Raw genomic sequence first — 15,597 nt, 5'->3', positions numbered from 1 at the left:
TTCATAGTTTGATAGGTATTTTCCCCCCTAGTCTTCAGTTCCTGAGGTGGAAGCATCATTAGCCTTTAGCATGTGATATTTTGCCAGTAATGGACCTAAAGTACTTTGTCTTGTATCATTCTAATATGCTTAACATACATTACGGTCAGTGATTTGTTAAAATCAGATAACTAGTTTAATGTCTGTGCATCTTTTGAACATGAAGAGAATGAAGTATAGTTTCGTTTTTAGATTCTGAGTTTGAGTTGAAATTTGGCAGTTTTGGTTCAAATGATAAACCATACCTTCGGATATTTCATTAAATGTTTATATTGTTATTTATTCTTGTTTGGGAGGGGAGAAGCATTGTACTTAATTGGCAGCAAATTAAAAGACACTTAATTTTCCAGATCAACCAGATGCTAAGAAAGTTGCTCCTCAGAATGACTGTAAGTATTTGTTTTAAACCGGGTTAAAAGTTAACTGAATTTTAATATTAAGATTTTGTTCATATTGGATATCCTTGAAGTTGGTTTATGAGCCTTTTGGATCATCTAGCCTGAATTTATATACCTTTTTCTTCTATTTTACAATTTGTCCCATTAACTGTGGCCAGGTATATATAAAGATTGGTTGCTGAATTATTTTACATATCTAACAACTTCAATTATTGATCTATGCTTATACAACTTGAAAAAGGAAATTGTTCTGTGCCATTGCTAATATAATGTCTAACCTTTCATTGGCTTTCTTGCCGCTGTCAATGCTCATATAAGTACTCTGTATAAAATTTGACTTTCTTCAAGGTATTGTCTGTACATTAAAGATTTTTGAATGTCTGATGTGATTGTTTTGTTAATTAAATATATAAGTAAACTTAAATTTTGAATTTTCATTTAATTTTTTGCTAGCTTTTGGAACACAGTTACCACCGATGCATCAGCAGCAAAGGTACAGTCACAAGTTTTTCAAAAAGTACTCTGCAAGTTTTGGTTGAGCTGTTTGTAAAAACACAACCACATTGGTGTATATTGAATATGTGTCTGTATTTTATGGTATACATAGTTCATGTCACCCCCCGTGAGAAGGTGCCATAGAGTGATTATTTTTCTTTTGAGTGAGATAAATTTGTGATTTGGAAAGATAGGTGGAATTAGCCACATTTTAGAACAGGGGTGAGTTAGAGTAACTGTTAAGATGACATTCCCCAGACTCCTCCAGCTCCTTATACAGTTCATGCCTTCAGACTGTTCCATTCATCATCCCTTCTTCACTTGATGCATCATCTTAAAATTCTTAATTTAACGGCTTAAGTAATAAGGCCATATTTTTTGACGTAAGTCTGAGGCTAGAACCTTAGTATAAGCCATTGGGAGACATTGGACTTCCATTTTTATTAATAGATTACCTCTTATTTGTAAACAAATTATCTTTCACTGAAGGAAAATGGTACTTTCTGTTACTTCTTAGCAGGTCTGTAATGACAGAAGAATACAAAGTTCCAGATGGAATGGTTGGATTTAGTAAGTAACTTAATTTTAAAGTTTTGAAAACATGATCAAAACATACTTTAGAATCTTTCAACCAAAAAAAATTTTTTTTTTAACTAGTAATTGGCAGAGGAGGTGAACAGATCTCACGAATACAACAGGAATCTGGATGCAAAATACAGATAGCTCCTGGTAATGTTACATTCTCTTGATATTTTCAAAGTGACTAGAAAACTAGCATTATTTTTTTGGTTTCTAGTAATAATAATGCTACCTTTAATTTTTGACCTAAAGTGGGTTTTTTTGTTTGTTTTTAATTGTAGATAGTGGTGGCCTTCCAGAAAGGTCCTGTATGCTAACTGGAACACCGGAATCTGTCCAGTAAGTTTAAAAGTCTTAAAAATCAAAAGTAACAACAGGAGAACTCTTTGAATTTTTTCTCTGCTCTTCATTGCTGCTTTATTTTACACTATTGTCTCCCTGCGGCCTCCCCTCAAAGTTTTGAGGTTTATGCCTCATGCCTTCTCAATTAGGGTTCATTATCTGAGTCATTAAACACAGAAAATGGTGAAAACAACTTCATATCTATTCTAGTCTCTACTTGAGCAAAGCCAGATGTAACCTAGAGAAGAATGCACAGTCATGTTGACTGGTGACACCTAAAACTCATAGACATTAAACTCAAATGGACTGTTGTGTTGCCTGCATTTCCCTAGTTCATTCACTTTTCCACTCCTCTCCAAGGCTCTTTAATACTACATCTCCCCACCTCTAAATCTTCAGCATCTAACCCCACCTCTCTCCAACTTAAGCTTATTTACTGAGAAAACTAGAAGCTAATCATAGCCAGGCATGGTGGCTCATGCCTGTAATCCTAGCACTTTGGGAGGCTGAGGCAGGTGGATCACTTAAGGTCAGGAGTTTAAGACCAGCCTGGCCAACACGGTGAAACACCATCGCTACTGAAAAAAAAGGTGTGGTGGCACGCGCCCCAGTTACTCAAAAGGCTGAGGCAGGAGGATAGCTTGAACCTGGGAGGCAGTTTTCAGTGAGCGGAGATAGTGCCACTGCACTCCAGCCTGGGCAACAGAATGAGACTCCATCTCAAAAAAAAAAAAGGCAAATTATAAGAAGCTTTTGTTTTTCCCTACCACTAAAACTACCAGCCTTCATTTTTTTCTCTGTTCACATAGTACTCAGATAATTGCTTTTCTTTGTGTTCATGTGCCTAAAGCCACTGCTTTCTTATTACTGAAGGTCAGTGTGCCTGCATTTGAACTTCCTTCTGCATTATTAGTTCCCTTCCTTTACTAGAGAGAGAGAGAGAGACGGGGGCAGGGGGAGAGAGAGAGAGAGACGGGGGCAGGGGGAGAGAGAGAGAGAGAGTGTGTGTGTGTTCTGAGACGAAGTCTCACTCTGTTGCCCAGACGCTGGAGTGCAATGACATAATATCAGCTCACTGCAGCCTCCGCTTCCTGGGTTCAAGTGATTCTCCTGCCTCCGCCTCCCAAGTACCCGAGACTACAGGCACCCACCACATTTGTTTTTTTGTTTTTAGTAGAGATGGGGTTTCACCATGTTGGCCAAGGTGGTCTCTATCTCTTGATCTCGTGATTCACCCACCTTAGCCTACCAGAGTGCTGGCATTACAGGCATGAGCCACCATACCTGGCCTGATTTTCTTTATAGCACTTACTAAATAATGTGCTATTCATTTGACATGTTATTTTTACTTTTTTTTTTTTTTTAATTTTTCAGCAAGTAGCCCCTGTATATTTTTACTTACTTAATGAAATGAAGCTATTCTCTAGCAGGAACCCTGTTGTTTTTTTTAATCAGTGCTATTACCCCATTACTTAGAATAGCACCTGGCACATAGCTGATATCTAAATATTTGTTGAATGAATAATTGTAGCATATGAGTAAGCAAAATGGTAGTTTAAAAATGTAACTAAATCGTTTAGTTCTTGGAGGAATCAGTTTAATTTTGAGATAACTTTAGCATTAGAATGTTCTTTCTTGGAAATTTTGGACTACTCTTAAAAATAAAAATTGTATATCTAGAAAATTTTTCAGTTAAAAGTAAAAGCATTGTTGGCTGGGCATGGTGGCTCACACCTGTAATCCTGACACTTTGGGAGGCTGAGGCGGGTAGATCACAAGATCAGGAGTTCAAGACCAGCCTAGCCAAGATGGTGAAACCCCATCTCTACTAAAAATACAAAAATTAGCTGGGCATGGTACCATGCATTTATAGTCCCAGCTACTTGGGAGGCTGAGGCAGGAGAATCACTTGAACCCAGGAGGTGGAGGTTCCAGTGAGCCAAGATTGTGCCACTGCACTCCAGCCTAGGTGACCCAGTGAGACTCCATCTCAAAAAAAATTTTTAAAGTGAAAGCATTGTTAAAGTTAGCATCAAGGCACCTAATCCAGAATTGGGATAGGAGTACTTGGCTATGTTGTTATATATTTATCTATTTGAATGAGCTTGGATATGCTACAACTTACTATTCAAATATGTTAACAGGTCAGCAAAACGGTTGCTGGACCAGATTGTTGAAAAAGGAAGACCAGCTCCTGGCTTCCATCATGGTGATGGACCAGGAAATGCAGTTCAAGAAATCATGATTCCAGCTAGCAAGGCAGGATTAGTCATTGGAAAGGGGGGTGAAACTATTAAACAGCTTCAGGTACGGTTATGTTTGTAAAATGGTTATTTTTGGTCTATTTTGATGACCATTTTCGTCCACTCCGTTTTGTTAATATATATTATTTCTATGATTATAACAGGAACGGGCTGGAGTTAAAATGGTTATGATCCAAGACGGGCCTCAGAACACTGGTGCTGACAAACCTCTTAGAATTACAGGAGACCCATATAAAGTTCAAGTAAACTTAACTTTATATTTTATAAAGAAGGAGTTGGGTTGAATGGGGTTGGGCAAAATATGCATGTATAATTAAAATGTTTTGAGACACTCTTTCTAAATTAGCTAACTTTTTCTACTTTAGCAAGCCAAGGAAATGGTGTTAGAGTTAATTCGTGATCAAGGTGGTTTCAGAGAAGTTCGGAATGAGTATGGGTCAAGAATAGGAGGAAATGAAGGGATAGACGTAAGTAAAAATACCTATTCAGAAATGGTTGTATGCCAATTCATAAATAAACATAAATATAATAGTGCTTTCTATTTTGTGTTAAGTAGTTTTCTCTAACATTGTATCCTTTTAGCTCTCCTTTGTACTAGAGAATACAGAATTCTATATTTCTTATTACCCTATTTGCTATAAATATAGCATTGTATGTACTTTTATGATTTAAGGCAGATTTTCTGGAAATGGCTATTTTTATTTATTTATTTATTTAATTTATTTATTGAAGAGACAGGGTTTCACTATCTAGGTCAGGCTGGTCTTGAATTCTTAATCTTGTGATCCCCCCACCTCGGCCTCCCAGAGTGCTGGGATTAGAGGCATGAACCACCATGCCTGGCCTTGGAAATGGCTATTTTTTATCCTTCTTTTTTTAACTTTGAATCCTGAGAAGCCGGCTGTCTTAACACTTAGTCTTTTTTACATAAGGTCCCCATTCCAAGATTTGCTGTTGGCATTGTAATAGGAAGAAACGGAGAGATGATCAAAAAAATTCAAAATGATGCTGGTGTTCGAATTCAGTTTAAGCCAGGTGAGTACACATAATAATCTTGCAAGTGTTGCAGCAGTTAGTTTTGACATACATTTATTGTTTAATTTTGTTTCTTTGTTTCAAAGATGATGGGACAACACCTGATAGAATAGCACAAATAACAGGACCTCCAGACCGATGTCAACATGCTGCAGAAATTATTACAGACCTTCTTCGAAGTGTTCAGGTTTGATAGAAAGTTAACATTTTCATTTTTTGTTTTCATGGAAAAGTATTTTCCTTCATCAAATCTGAAGTTTCCTCTATATCAGAGTCTGCTTCATGATGCTTTATTAATGGAGAAAGTTTAAATTGCTTTAAGGTAAAGATCTTGGAGCAGGAAGAAGTACTACTTAAAGTGCTACCTTATTTACTCTTGTATTTTTTCAAATGTTATTACTTATGATGATTTGGGCCAGTTTATCTCTAAAAGAAGTATTTCTGTCCTGATTTTTTCTTTCTTTCTTATCTTTCCCTCTATAGGCTGGTAATCCTGGTGGACCCGGACCTGGTGGTCGAGGAAGAGGTAGAGGCCAAGGCAACTGGAACATGGGACCACCTGGTGGACTACAGGAATTTAATTTTATTGTGCCAACTGGGAAAACTGGATTAATAATAGGAAAAGGCAATGTATTTTAACACATTCATTTTTCTGGACACTTTCTGTTGCTGTTGTAAACAAGTGGCAATGCTTTTTTTCTGGCTGTATATTAGTAGAAAAACATTACATTTTTTCTGTTTTCTTTTTTTTTTTGAGATGGAGTTTCGCTCTTACCCAGACTGGAGTGCAATGGCACGATCTCGGCTCACCGCAACCTCCGCCTCCTGGGTTCAAGCAATTCTCCTGCCTCAGTCTCCTGAGTAGCTGGGACTACAGGCGTGCACCACCATGCCCAGCTAATTTTTGTATTTTTAGTAGAGACAGGGTTTCACCTTGTTGACCAGGATGGTCTCGATCTCTTGACCTCGTGATCCACCCACCTCGGCCTCCCAAAGTGCTGGGATTATAAGTGTGAGCCACTGCGCCCAGCCTGTTTTCTTTTGTTGTTGTTGTTGGGTTTTTTTTTTGAGACCAAGTCTCAGTCTATCACCAAGGCTGGAGTGCAATGGTGCGATCTTGGCTCACTGCAACCTGCACCTCCTGGGTTCAAGCAATTTTCTGCCTCAGCCTCCCAAGTAGCTGGGATTACAGGCACCTGCCACCACGCCTGGCTAATTTTTGTATTTTTAGTACAGACCATCTTTAGTTTTACCATTTTGGCCAAGCTGGTCTTGAACTCTTAACATCATGATCCACTGGCCTCAGCCTCTGAAAGTGCTGGGATTATAGGCATGAACCACCACACCTAGCCAGAAAGCATTCTTATGTTAATGTGTAACAAGTAAAACGTCGATGAAAGATCTCATGTATATTTAGAGAAAGAGCAGGAATTTAATCTTACTAGCTTCTAGAGAAAGGGGACTGAGAGGCAATTATTAGTAAGAAACGTCTTTTGACCCAAAAAGTGATTTGAGTGTTTTTATTTGTGCATTTTTATTTTTCCTGACTCATATTTTTAAAATTCGAATGTTTATAATTGTATTAGTTTATGTTTAAACTGCCTTTAAAGGCAGTTTATTCAGATATTTTGTTATAATCACATTAAGGCTTTGTATAAACATACTAAGTAAATGTATTTTAAGAGAAGCATGAAATGCTTCCTAAAATTTAAAGTGTAGACTATTAAATGAAAAATCTTAATAGAATATTGTCAAGTAGGATAGTGACCAAACCGTATTTTTAATAGCCCATTTAATTGTGACCGTTTTCGTCTAAACAGCTCCTAGTACATCCTCGAAACCTTTAGAGGAATTACTCTTTTTATTTTAGGAGGTGAAACCATAAAAAGCATAAGCCAACAGTCTGGTGCAAGAATAGAACTTCAAAGAAATCCTCCACCAAATGCAGATCCTAACATGAAGTTATTTACAATTCGTGGCACTCCACAACAGATAGATTATGCTCGGCAACTCATAGAAGAAAAGATTGGTGTGAGTATGCTTTAAACTTTTTTTTTTAAACATTTTCAGCCTTTATTGAGAGAGTATAGTCATCATGCCAAAATTTATCCATCAACATACAACCTTATTTCCCATCTAAAGTTAATGAGGATGTATTTTATTTTAAATGGGACATAGAGACAACATGCCAAGAATTAAAGTACAACTATAAAGTTTTAGTTTCACACACTGAATATAAACAAAGCAGTAATTCCTAAGATCATAAAAACATGATAAAGTAAGTATACAGAAAAAGAAAATGAACATTTAGGTCATTTCATGCTTTCTTAATGTCATATAGTGAAAATAGATATACCTATAATTTCAGTCTACAGAAAGCATACTTCATAAGATCATTATTCATTTAAAATAGTACAAATGTTTTTGAAGAACATTTTACTTAAATTTCACAGTTGCTTATAAAATGGTACTTGCAAGATTGACCTATATAAAGAAGTAAGAGTCTCATCAAAAGAGGTGATAAATTATAAACATAAAATATATCACAATGTTTAAATCCTCATAGTGTAAATCAATAAAGATAACAATCTTTGGAAAATATTTAGCTTTACAAATTGACCGTAAATATATATATTAATTCAATAAGAAACACATTTAAACCTTGTACTGCCACAGAATTATTTTATAGGAAAAAATGATTTATTTTTTGAATATGCATACATCAAAATCAAAAAGTTAACTTTTGCTTTTTCCTTTATTGGCAACTTTTGATGCATTTTTCAGTTTGGGTTCCCAGAGAGCATTTTTTACAAATCTTGAAGCTGCACCTCTGCAGCTTGCCAGCCTTTTTCTTGTCTGTTATTTCCTTGACTCTGTTCATATGTACTCTGATTCTTTCCAGTTCCTGCTTTACTGGATGTTCCTTAGGATTAACTCCAGTTGCCAAATAAACCCAAAACATTGAATTTAATGTGTATGCAGAAACCAAATTCACTTTTGCTTGTTCAAGTGGGTCCAACTTCTGCAACAACTCATTTCTAGAAACAGACATCATGGTCTTCAGCATCTCATCCACAGCACCAATGGAATTCTCAAACGCTGACAAATACTCGTCAATTTCTACTAGATAGTCTTCATTAATTTCTTCACCTGCCATTATGGCTGACTCACGGACTTCGACTCCAGTCTCATGGCTAAACCTTTCATTTATAGCGTAGCCCCTTAGACTGTAGTTAAATAAAACGTTTATTCAAATACATCAAAGGAAAATGTATAAGTATTAGTCTGCATTTGTAGATTTTTTGATACATATAATACAACATGTAGATTTTTTAGCAATGAAAATAACCTTTTAAATATGCAGTTACAGGTTTTGAGAACAACCTTACATTTAGGTGTGGATAGATAAGAGAGAGTAGTGTTACCTGCAGGAATGATGATATTGTTGGTGTAGGATTGTGGAACATACTTAAAGGAAATAGTTAATGGAATTCATTATTTATTAAGGTTTTACTATACAGAACCCCAGTGAAGCAAACGAGATGAATCAGATGCATCTCCCATTCTGCAATAGAAGTTCACAAATCCTAGCTTTTGGACTGGCTTATAAATTTTCTGTGGTTTAAAATGTAGACTATTTGGGTGCTTCTTACTCTTACACATAATTTATAGAGACAGATCTGACAAAATGTCTGGGATAGGGCCCAGCATCTAATTTTACATAGATGTTTGGGTTGGGTGATTCTGATGCGCAGCCAAATGTGGAAATATTTTCTCTAGAAAAGTTTTCTGTTAGAACAAAAAAGTATATTTTTTATAAATGAGGCAGATGGTATCTTACTGGGATTTTTAACACAAAGTGTACAGGGAGCGTCTTAAATTATTAATAATCAGAATTTCCTAGGAAAATTCTTTTTGATATTTGCCATGTTGCAAATGGGGTGCAAAACAAGTTTTATACTGTTTCTGTCTACTTGGGAAGACAAAAATAGATGTACAAAAGACATGTAAGGAACATCTTACAAAATGTATGCAAAAGTAGTAAGTTCTTTTGTATGGACAGTTATTTTAACCATTTAAAAAAGGATATGTTTGTGGAATAATGATAGAGGTTGATGCCATGGCAAAGAGTGAATAGCACATCTTGGTTTTTGATTTTACAGAATTAGCCTCACATGCATGGATCAGTATTTCTGTTGGATTCATGGAGAAACAAGATAGCTTGTTTTAGAGAAGCAATTTGATATGGTTGTTAAGAGCATGCATTCTGGGTGCGGGTTGCCTGGGTTTAAAATCCTGTGAATCATTTACTGGCTGTGTGACTTTGGAGAAGTTTACTCATGCTTTTCTGTGCCTTGCTTTACTTCTGTATAATGAAGGTAGTAGTATCTCATTCATAAAGTTGTAGGGATTAAATGAATGTTCATGTGTGTATCACTTAAAAGAATGGCCCATAGCCCTAAAAAGATGTTGCTACTTTTTCAGTGTTATTTTTACTACTTGGAAAGATTAGGTCATGGATAGTAAGTGAGAGATGACAGCAATTGGATAGTTAAAGAGACAAGTCAATAAAAATAACTTTAAAGGTCATGAAGTTTAGTTTCCCTATTTTGCAGTGAGAAATTGACAATGAAATGTAGTGTTAGCATTTTGTCCAACATGTTACCTGGTTGTATTTACTACTCAGAAGGAGCATTTTAGGACAGTTAAGCGTAATGTCTTTGCAGGTTGGCTTAACAAAACAGAAATCTGTTAAGCATTATTAATTATCATGTGGCTTGCATGCATGATAAGGGTATAAAATACCCTGATTTGTTGAATGAATTAAAAAGGGAATTTATGTGCTATTAAAATTTATGATACAAGAAAATCTAAAAAGGATATAAATTACAGATCTAAATGGGGTTTCAGTGACAGAAATAAGTTGTGAGGTGGATTTTAGTTTGATAGTGAACCAGCTAGCTGTCACGTTATCAGTGAAGTGTTCAGAAGACAATTAATACAAGACCCAAGCAGATTGGGAATATACTGTCAAGATAGTTGTCTCATATTAGGTGAGTAGATAAAGAGAAGAGCTGAAGATAAGGACCTGATTTATGTGATTAAAATGAAAAAGAGATAGTAAAAGTAAGAATTATAAAAAGAAAGGGAACTACTGCTGTTCACAAACAAGCTAAAGGAAATTTAATTGCTAATTTAAATTTAATTTAAATTGTATTTAATTGCTACCATTGATTTTAGTGAATTTTACATGTCTCATTATTATGGCAGATAAAATAGGTTTTGCAAAATGAATGAGTAAAGGAAGGAAAACCTAAAATTTGTTGCTTGTGAATATAAGAGGGTAGAAATGGAAGATTATTTGGCCATAGAGTTGAACCACTACTGTATTTTGCTGATTTTTCTATGTCTTCCTTTTTCTGTAGGGCCCAGTAAATCCTTTAGGGCCACCTGTACCCCATGGGCCCCATGGTGTCCCAGGCCCCCATGGGCCTCCTGGGCCTCCAGGGCCTGGAACTCCAATGGGACCATACAACCCTGCACCTTATAATCCAGGACCACCAGGCCCAGCTCCTCAGTAAGTATTGGGTTTAGTTCTGGGCTTTTCCCCAAAGATTCTAGTTTATGAACTGTATTTTTATACTGATTTTTCTCTTCAGTGGTCCCCCAGCCCCGTATGCTCCCCAGGGATGGGGAAATGCATATCCACACTGGCAGCAGCAGGCTCCTCCTGATCCAGGTAAAAGATGCTTATCATTTGTGTGTTATCTGTATTATTTTCCACTCCTGTTACATTATTAAATTTTCTAGTAGTCTACATTTGTATGCATCACATTCACTCACTTTACTCTTTAAACACTGTTAGGCACTGCTGCCAACTCATTGTATAAGACTGACATGTATATGTTCTTTGCTTTTATGGAACTTCTTTCTGCTTGCATTTGGCTTTCTTATGAGTTTATATAGCAGAATGTTAAAAGCTAAAAGCTAATGGAAAGAGTACAGTGCAGTAGGTTTTAGAAACCAGTGCTGTCAAATGTGTAGTATATTAATTGTGGCATTATCTATGAAAAAATAGTTTTTACACTTAACAAAATTATGTGATAGGGGCCAGGCACTGAGGCTGAGGCTTGAGACCAGCCGAGGCAACATGGCAGGATCCATCTCTTAAAAAATTTGTTTTAAGTTAGCTGGGCAGGGTGGTACGCACCTGTACTTCCAGCTGCTCAGAAGGCTGAGATAGGAAGCTTGCTTGAACCTCAAAGTTCTAGATTGTTGTGAGCTGTGGGTGCACCACTGTACTCCCCTGGGCAATAGAATGGGACCCCATCTCTTTAAAAAATATATATATGTTACAGTCTAACAGAGTGTTAAGTATTTGTGCATTAAACTTCCAAATTGTCAAATAAGATAAACTGTCTGTTCTAGTACTCCTCATGTGACAACTTCATGTGAGTAAAAATCAGGCCTGTGTTTAATGACTGCACGCTAAAACCCAAATACATGTAATTACTTTCTACATTCAGATCTGGATTCTGCATATATATTATATCCTGTTCTGTTCTTGCATTTTTCCATACCCTGTAGTTTGCTTTCCATCTTGGTCAAAGAGTTACTCTTTTAAACCAATTAACATTTATTTATGATCCTTTTTTTCTCACCTGCTACCTACTTTTTAGGCCTCTTTCACTGGAGTAGTTTCAAGGAAGGTATATTCAATTATGGATTACTTTCTACACATAATATGTTCATCCCAAAAAAAACTTGAAGGAATTAATATAAAGGAAATTGCTTGATTGTTAACTTCATAGGAAGTGTGCCGTTTGGAATATGATGTCTCATGGCAGTTACCAAATAACCACAACTTCCATTAATTCAAGGAACAACTTGAGTTGTGCTAGGATACGAGTATGCAAAGTTGGGGTTGTGTTCTATAGCAAAAGAATGCAGTCCCAGCGTAAGCAACACTATGATAGAAGGGCTCACAGGTTACGGAATATAAGAATTTTTGGAGAATGAAAGGGCTTTTCTTTCCCTGATGTCAGCTAATTGGTATAGTATAAGTAAGCTAGTAATGAGATTCAAGAATTTGAGTAGGGTAAGGGGCAGATTTATATTGGGTAACTTGGATCTGCCAGGATTGTGTCTTTGAGCACTATTGGATAGGTAGCATGATTGAGGAAAAAATAACGGAAATAAGAAGTGGAAGTGGTCTTTGTATCGCAAGTTGAGTTTCCCACTGGGAATAGTAGTGAAGTCACCACTGTAGAAGCTGGTCAGTGAATGTGGTTGCAGCATGGTCTTTGGGTAAGAAGTAACCCATTTAACTAAAACCAGCTGGCTGGCCCAGCTCAGATTTATCAAAGGATTACTGGGTCTGTGGGGTGGGTATTGCTTGTATGAGAATAATGTAATGTTTTAATATTACCTGAACTAAAACTTTTTTTTTAAATGGTCTTAAGGATTTGTGTGTAGTGGTCAAGAATGTAGACTTCAGAGTCAAATAGACCTAGATCAGTCCTGGTCCTACAGTTTGCTAACTGTGAGATGTCAATCAAGGTTTTGAACTCCTCTAAGCTTCTGTTTTCTTATCTATAAGGTGATAAATGAATCTTGGGTTGAGTGAATATTTAGTAAATTCTTACTACATACTAGTTAGTCATAACTGAGACTGGTTATTTGATGTGGTTTACACATTTGGGAGTAGAAATATCACTTCCTAAAGTCTGTTTTATCTCAAATTCTTTATCCAGGCATTGCATCAAGTGAAATGCCTAGATTTCTTAATAAACAAATAATGACCGGGTGCTGTGGCTCACACCTAATGTTGCTGTAATCCCAGCACTTTGGGAGGGTGAGGTGGGTGGATCACCTGAGGTCAGGAGTTGGAGACGAGCCTAGCCAACATAGTGAAACCCTGTCTCTACTAAAAATACAAAAATTAGCTGGGCGTGGTGGCAGGCACCTGTGATCCCAGTTACTTAGGAGGCTGAGACAGAGAATTGATTGAGCCCAGGAGGTGGAGGTTGCAGTGAGCTGAGTTCATGCCACTGCTCTCCAGCCTGGGTGAGAGAGTGAGACTCTGTCATATATACATATATACAATATATACAATATATCTACCTAAATATATATATTTAATGACACTTGAGATATGTGAACATTCAACATAGAAAAGCAGTACATTGGGCAATTGAGAAAAGCTTGGAGGGTGTCCTAATAATACCATGTAATTATATTACCTTGTAATTTTCTTTTTCTAGAAATGCTTGCTCCTTTTTCTCAAACTTGACTCACCTTTGTTAAGCAGCTGAGAATTGCTACTATTGAGAATGAAGACATGATAGAAAATTGAAAAGTTCTAATTGTATGATATTCCTAATATAAAGGACAGAATCACGTTATTTCTGGTTTCTAGAAGATTGAGAGGTCTCAAACTGTTCATAAATCAGTTGATGTGGGAGATAAGTGAGGGTCAGTCCAGTGTAGAGGAAATATAACATAGCTGAAAGCCTAGACATGGGCATAGTGATTTCTGAAAAGTACACTCACTGTGTTGTGGCTGGAGTTTGGGTGTTGAAGAGATATGACAGGGAGAGATGAGGATGAAATTGAAAGGATAAGCCAAGGGGTTCAGACTGTTAAAGATGCTGAATGATAGGCTATACTTAAGCTTTGACTATCCTGAAGATTCTAGAGAATGAAAAATTTCAAGTAAGATAATATCGAGTCGATAACATTCAATGTGAAATAGGATGAAATGTGGCTAATCCTGTTTTTTGAGATTTTTATATTTTCATTGAAAATAAGGACAAAGTTCATGGTTCTAAATAATTGTTTCTTTCTTATACAGGTTAGCCCCTAGAAATGTTTTTCTTTAGTCATCTGCCAAATAGAGCTGTTTGTGCTTGAGGCGAAACCAACCAGTTTAGAAAAAAACAAGGGCACAGGATGATTTGAGACAGAGCGTTGGATTTGGAGCCAAAAGACCTTTATTCACATCCCAGTTATGCTGCTCAGTAGTTTTTTAACCTAGGAAAGTCACTTGATCTCTGAGCCTTGGTTTTCTTTAATAAAAGCTGATGATGACAACAAAAATAATAGAAAATTTAAGTTGTAATTTACTTTTTTTAATGTTCTAGTTAATTTTGAGGACTGTGAGTATTTGCCAGAGAGCTGGGTGTTTGTGTGTGTGTGTGAGAGAGAGAGAGAGAATTACAGACTTGATAAGCAAATCTTGAACTTTCATTTATTAATTCTAGCTAAGGCAGGAACGGATCCAAATTCAGCAGCTTGGGCTGCTTATTATGCTCACTATTACCAACAGCAAGCACAGCCACCACCAGCAGCCCCTGCAGGTGCACCAACTACAACTCAAACTAATGGACAAGGTAACTAAAGAACTTTATTATATGTGAAAGTCAAAGCTTGTGTTTGGAATTATGTATGAAGTAGATCACTGTTTAATACCTCAGATTTCTAACATTATTTAATTATAATTGAAGCAGACTTTTTCTTTTTTAAATTGTTGCTTGGAAGTAATTTCAGACTTTACAGCCGGGCATGGTGGCCCACGCCTGTAATCCCAGCACTTTGGGAGGCGGAGGCGGGTGAATCACAAGGTCAGGAGATTGAGACCATCCTGACTAACACAGTGAAACCTTGTCTTTACCAAAAACACAAAAAAGTTAGCCAGGCATGGTGGCACACGCCTGTAGTCCCAGCTACTTGGGCGAATCAGTTGAACCTGGGAGACGGAGGTTGTGGTGAGCTAAGATCCTGCTGTTGCACTTCAGCCTGGACAACAAGAGTGAAACACTGTCAAAAAAAAAAAAAAATTCAGACTTTCATAAAAGTTGTAAGAACAATTCCAGGAGCACCCAGATAACCCAGTTGTTAATGTTTTATCTTTTATCCCCTTGTTTACTCTGTTACCATCTATATCATGTATCTGTGTCTGTGCGTATTTATTTAAATTATCCATTACAATTATTTCTGAAGGAAACTAATTATATCCAGTATAATTAGTTCTGAAAGAAATCATTTAAGACTAAACTGTAGACATGATGCCCTGTTGGGTACTTCTTCAAAAATATATCACCATCATACAGACCTCCAAATCAGTAAATCAACTTGATATATTCTTTGCATCATTGTGGATTTCTGGTTTTTGCAATAGGCTATATTTTTAAAGTATTTATAATTTTGACAATCAGATTATCCTGAATTGGCCAGTCAGGGAGTATATTCAGGGTGGTGCCTATATCCTTTTGAAATACCTGTCATTCCTGTAAGCACTTTACCATCTGGCACAGTAAGATTGTTATTTTTTGCTTTCTGGGCTCAGCCCTTGAGTCAGCCATTGCTTCGAGGAGCTCTGATTACTTTTAGTAGAATATGGTGGTTCGAAACAAGACTGAGTATGCTCGTTGCTACTCAGGTGT

The 15,597-nt window shown here is 36.6% G+C and overlaps 1 protein-coding gene and 1 pseudogene across 26 annotated transcripts in view; one reads left to right on the top strand and one right to left on the bottom strand.

The window, feature by feature from the left end:
• FUBP1 (far upstream element binding protein 1) overlaps window positions 1-15,597 on the top strand; it is a 37,690-nt gene that overhangs the window by 10,111 nt on the left and 11,982 nt on the right. For 15 of the 26 annotated variants that reach the window (XR_013520211.1, XR_013520210.1, XR_013520207.1 and 12 more), the window contains 15 exons: window positions 390-428; window positions 891-930; window positions 1,450-1,502; window positions 1,590-1,661; window positions 1,793-1,850; window positions 3,998-4,160; window positions 4,261-4,359; window positions 4,483-4,584; window positions 5,050-5,152; window positions 5,239-5,339; window positions 5,636-5,777; window positions 7,023-7,183; window positions 10,579-10,730; window positions 10,813-10,892; window positions 14,416-14,544. Coding sequence is in view for 10 of the 26 variants with exons in the window: in XM_035251958.3 (XP_035107849.1) it covers window positions 390-428; window positions 891-930; window positions 1,450-1,502; window positions 1,590-1,661; window positions 1,793-1,850; window positions 3,998-4,160; window positions 4,261-4,359; window positions 4,483-4,584; window positions 5,050-5,152; window positions 5,239-5,339; window positions 5,636-5,777; window positions 7,023-7,183; window positions 10,579-10,730; window positions 10,813-10,892; window positions 14,416-14,544 (1,494 nt within the window). In the remaining 16 variants the exon portion in view is untranslated. The remainder of the gene's footprint in view (window positions 1-389; window positions 429-890; window positions 931-1,449; window positions 1,503-1,589; window positions 1,662-1,792; window positions 1,851-3,997; window positions 4,161-4,260; window positions 4,360-4,482; window positions 4,585-5,049; window positions 5,153-5,238; window positions 5,340-5,635; window positions 5,778-7,022; window positions 7,184-10,578; window positions 10,731-10,812; window positions 10,893-14,415; window positions 14,545-15,597) is intronic. The other 11 variants (XR_004727002.3, XR_013520213.1, XR_013520212.1 and 8 more) reach the window with 1 other exon arrangement.
• LOC128928190 (nuclear nucleic acid-binding protein C1D pseudogene) lies at window positions 7,805-8,451 on the bottom strand (annotated as a pseudogene).

This window comes from Callithrix jacchus, chromosome 7 (genome assembly GCF_049354715.1).
Source record: "Callithrix jacchus isolate 240 chromosome 7, calJac240_pri, whole genome shotgun sequence".
Classification (NCBI taxonomy): domain Eukaryota; kingdom Metazoa; phylum Chordata; class Mammalia; order Primates; family Cebidae; genus Callithrix; species Callithrix jacchus.
The sequence above is the reverse complement of the archived record's forward strand: the minus strand, read 5'-3'. Positions and strand labels throughout refer to the sequence as shown.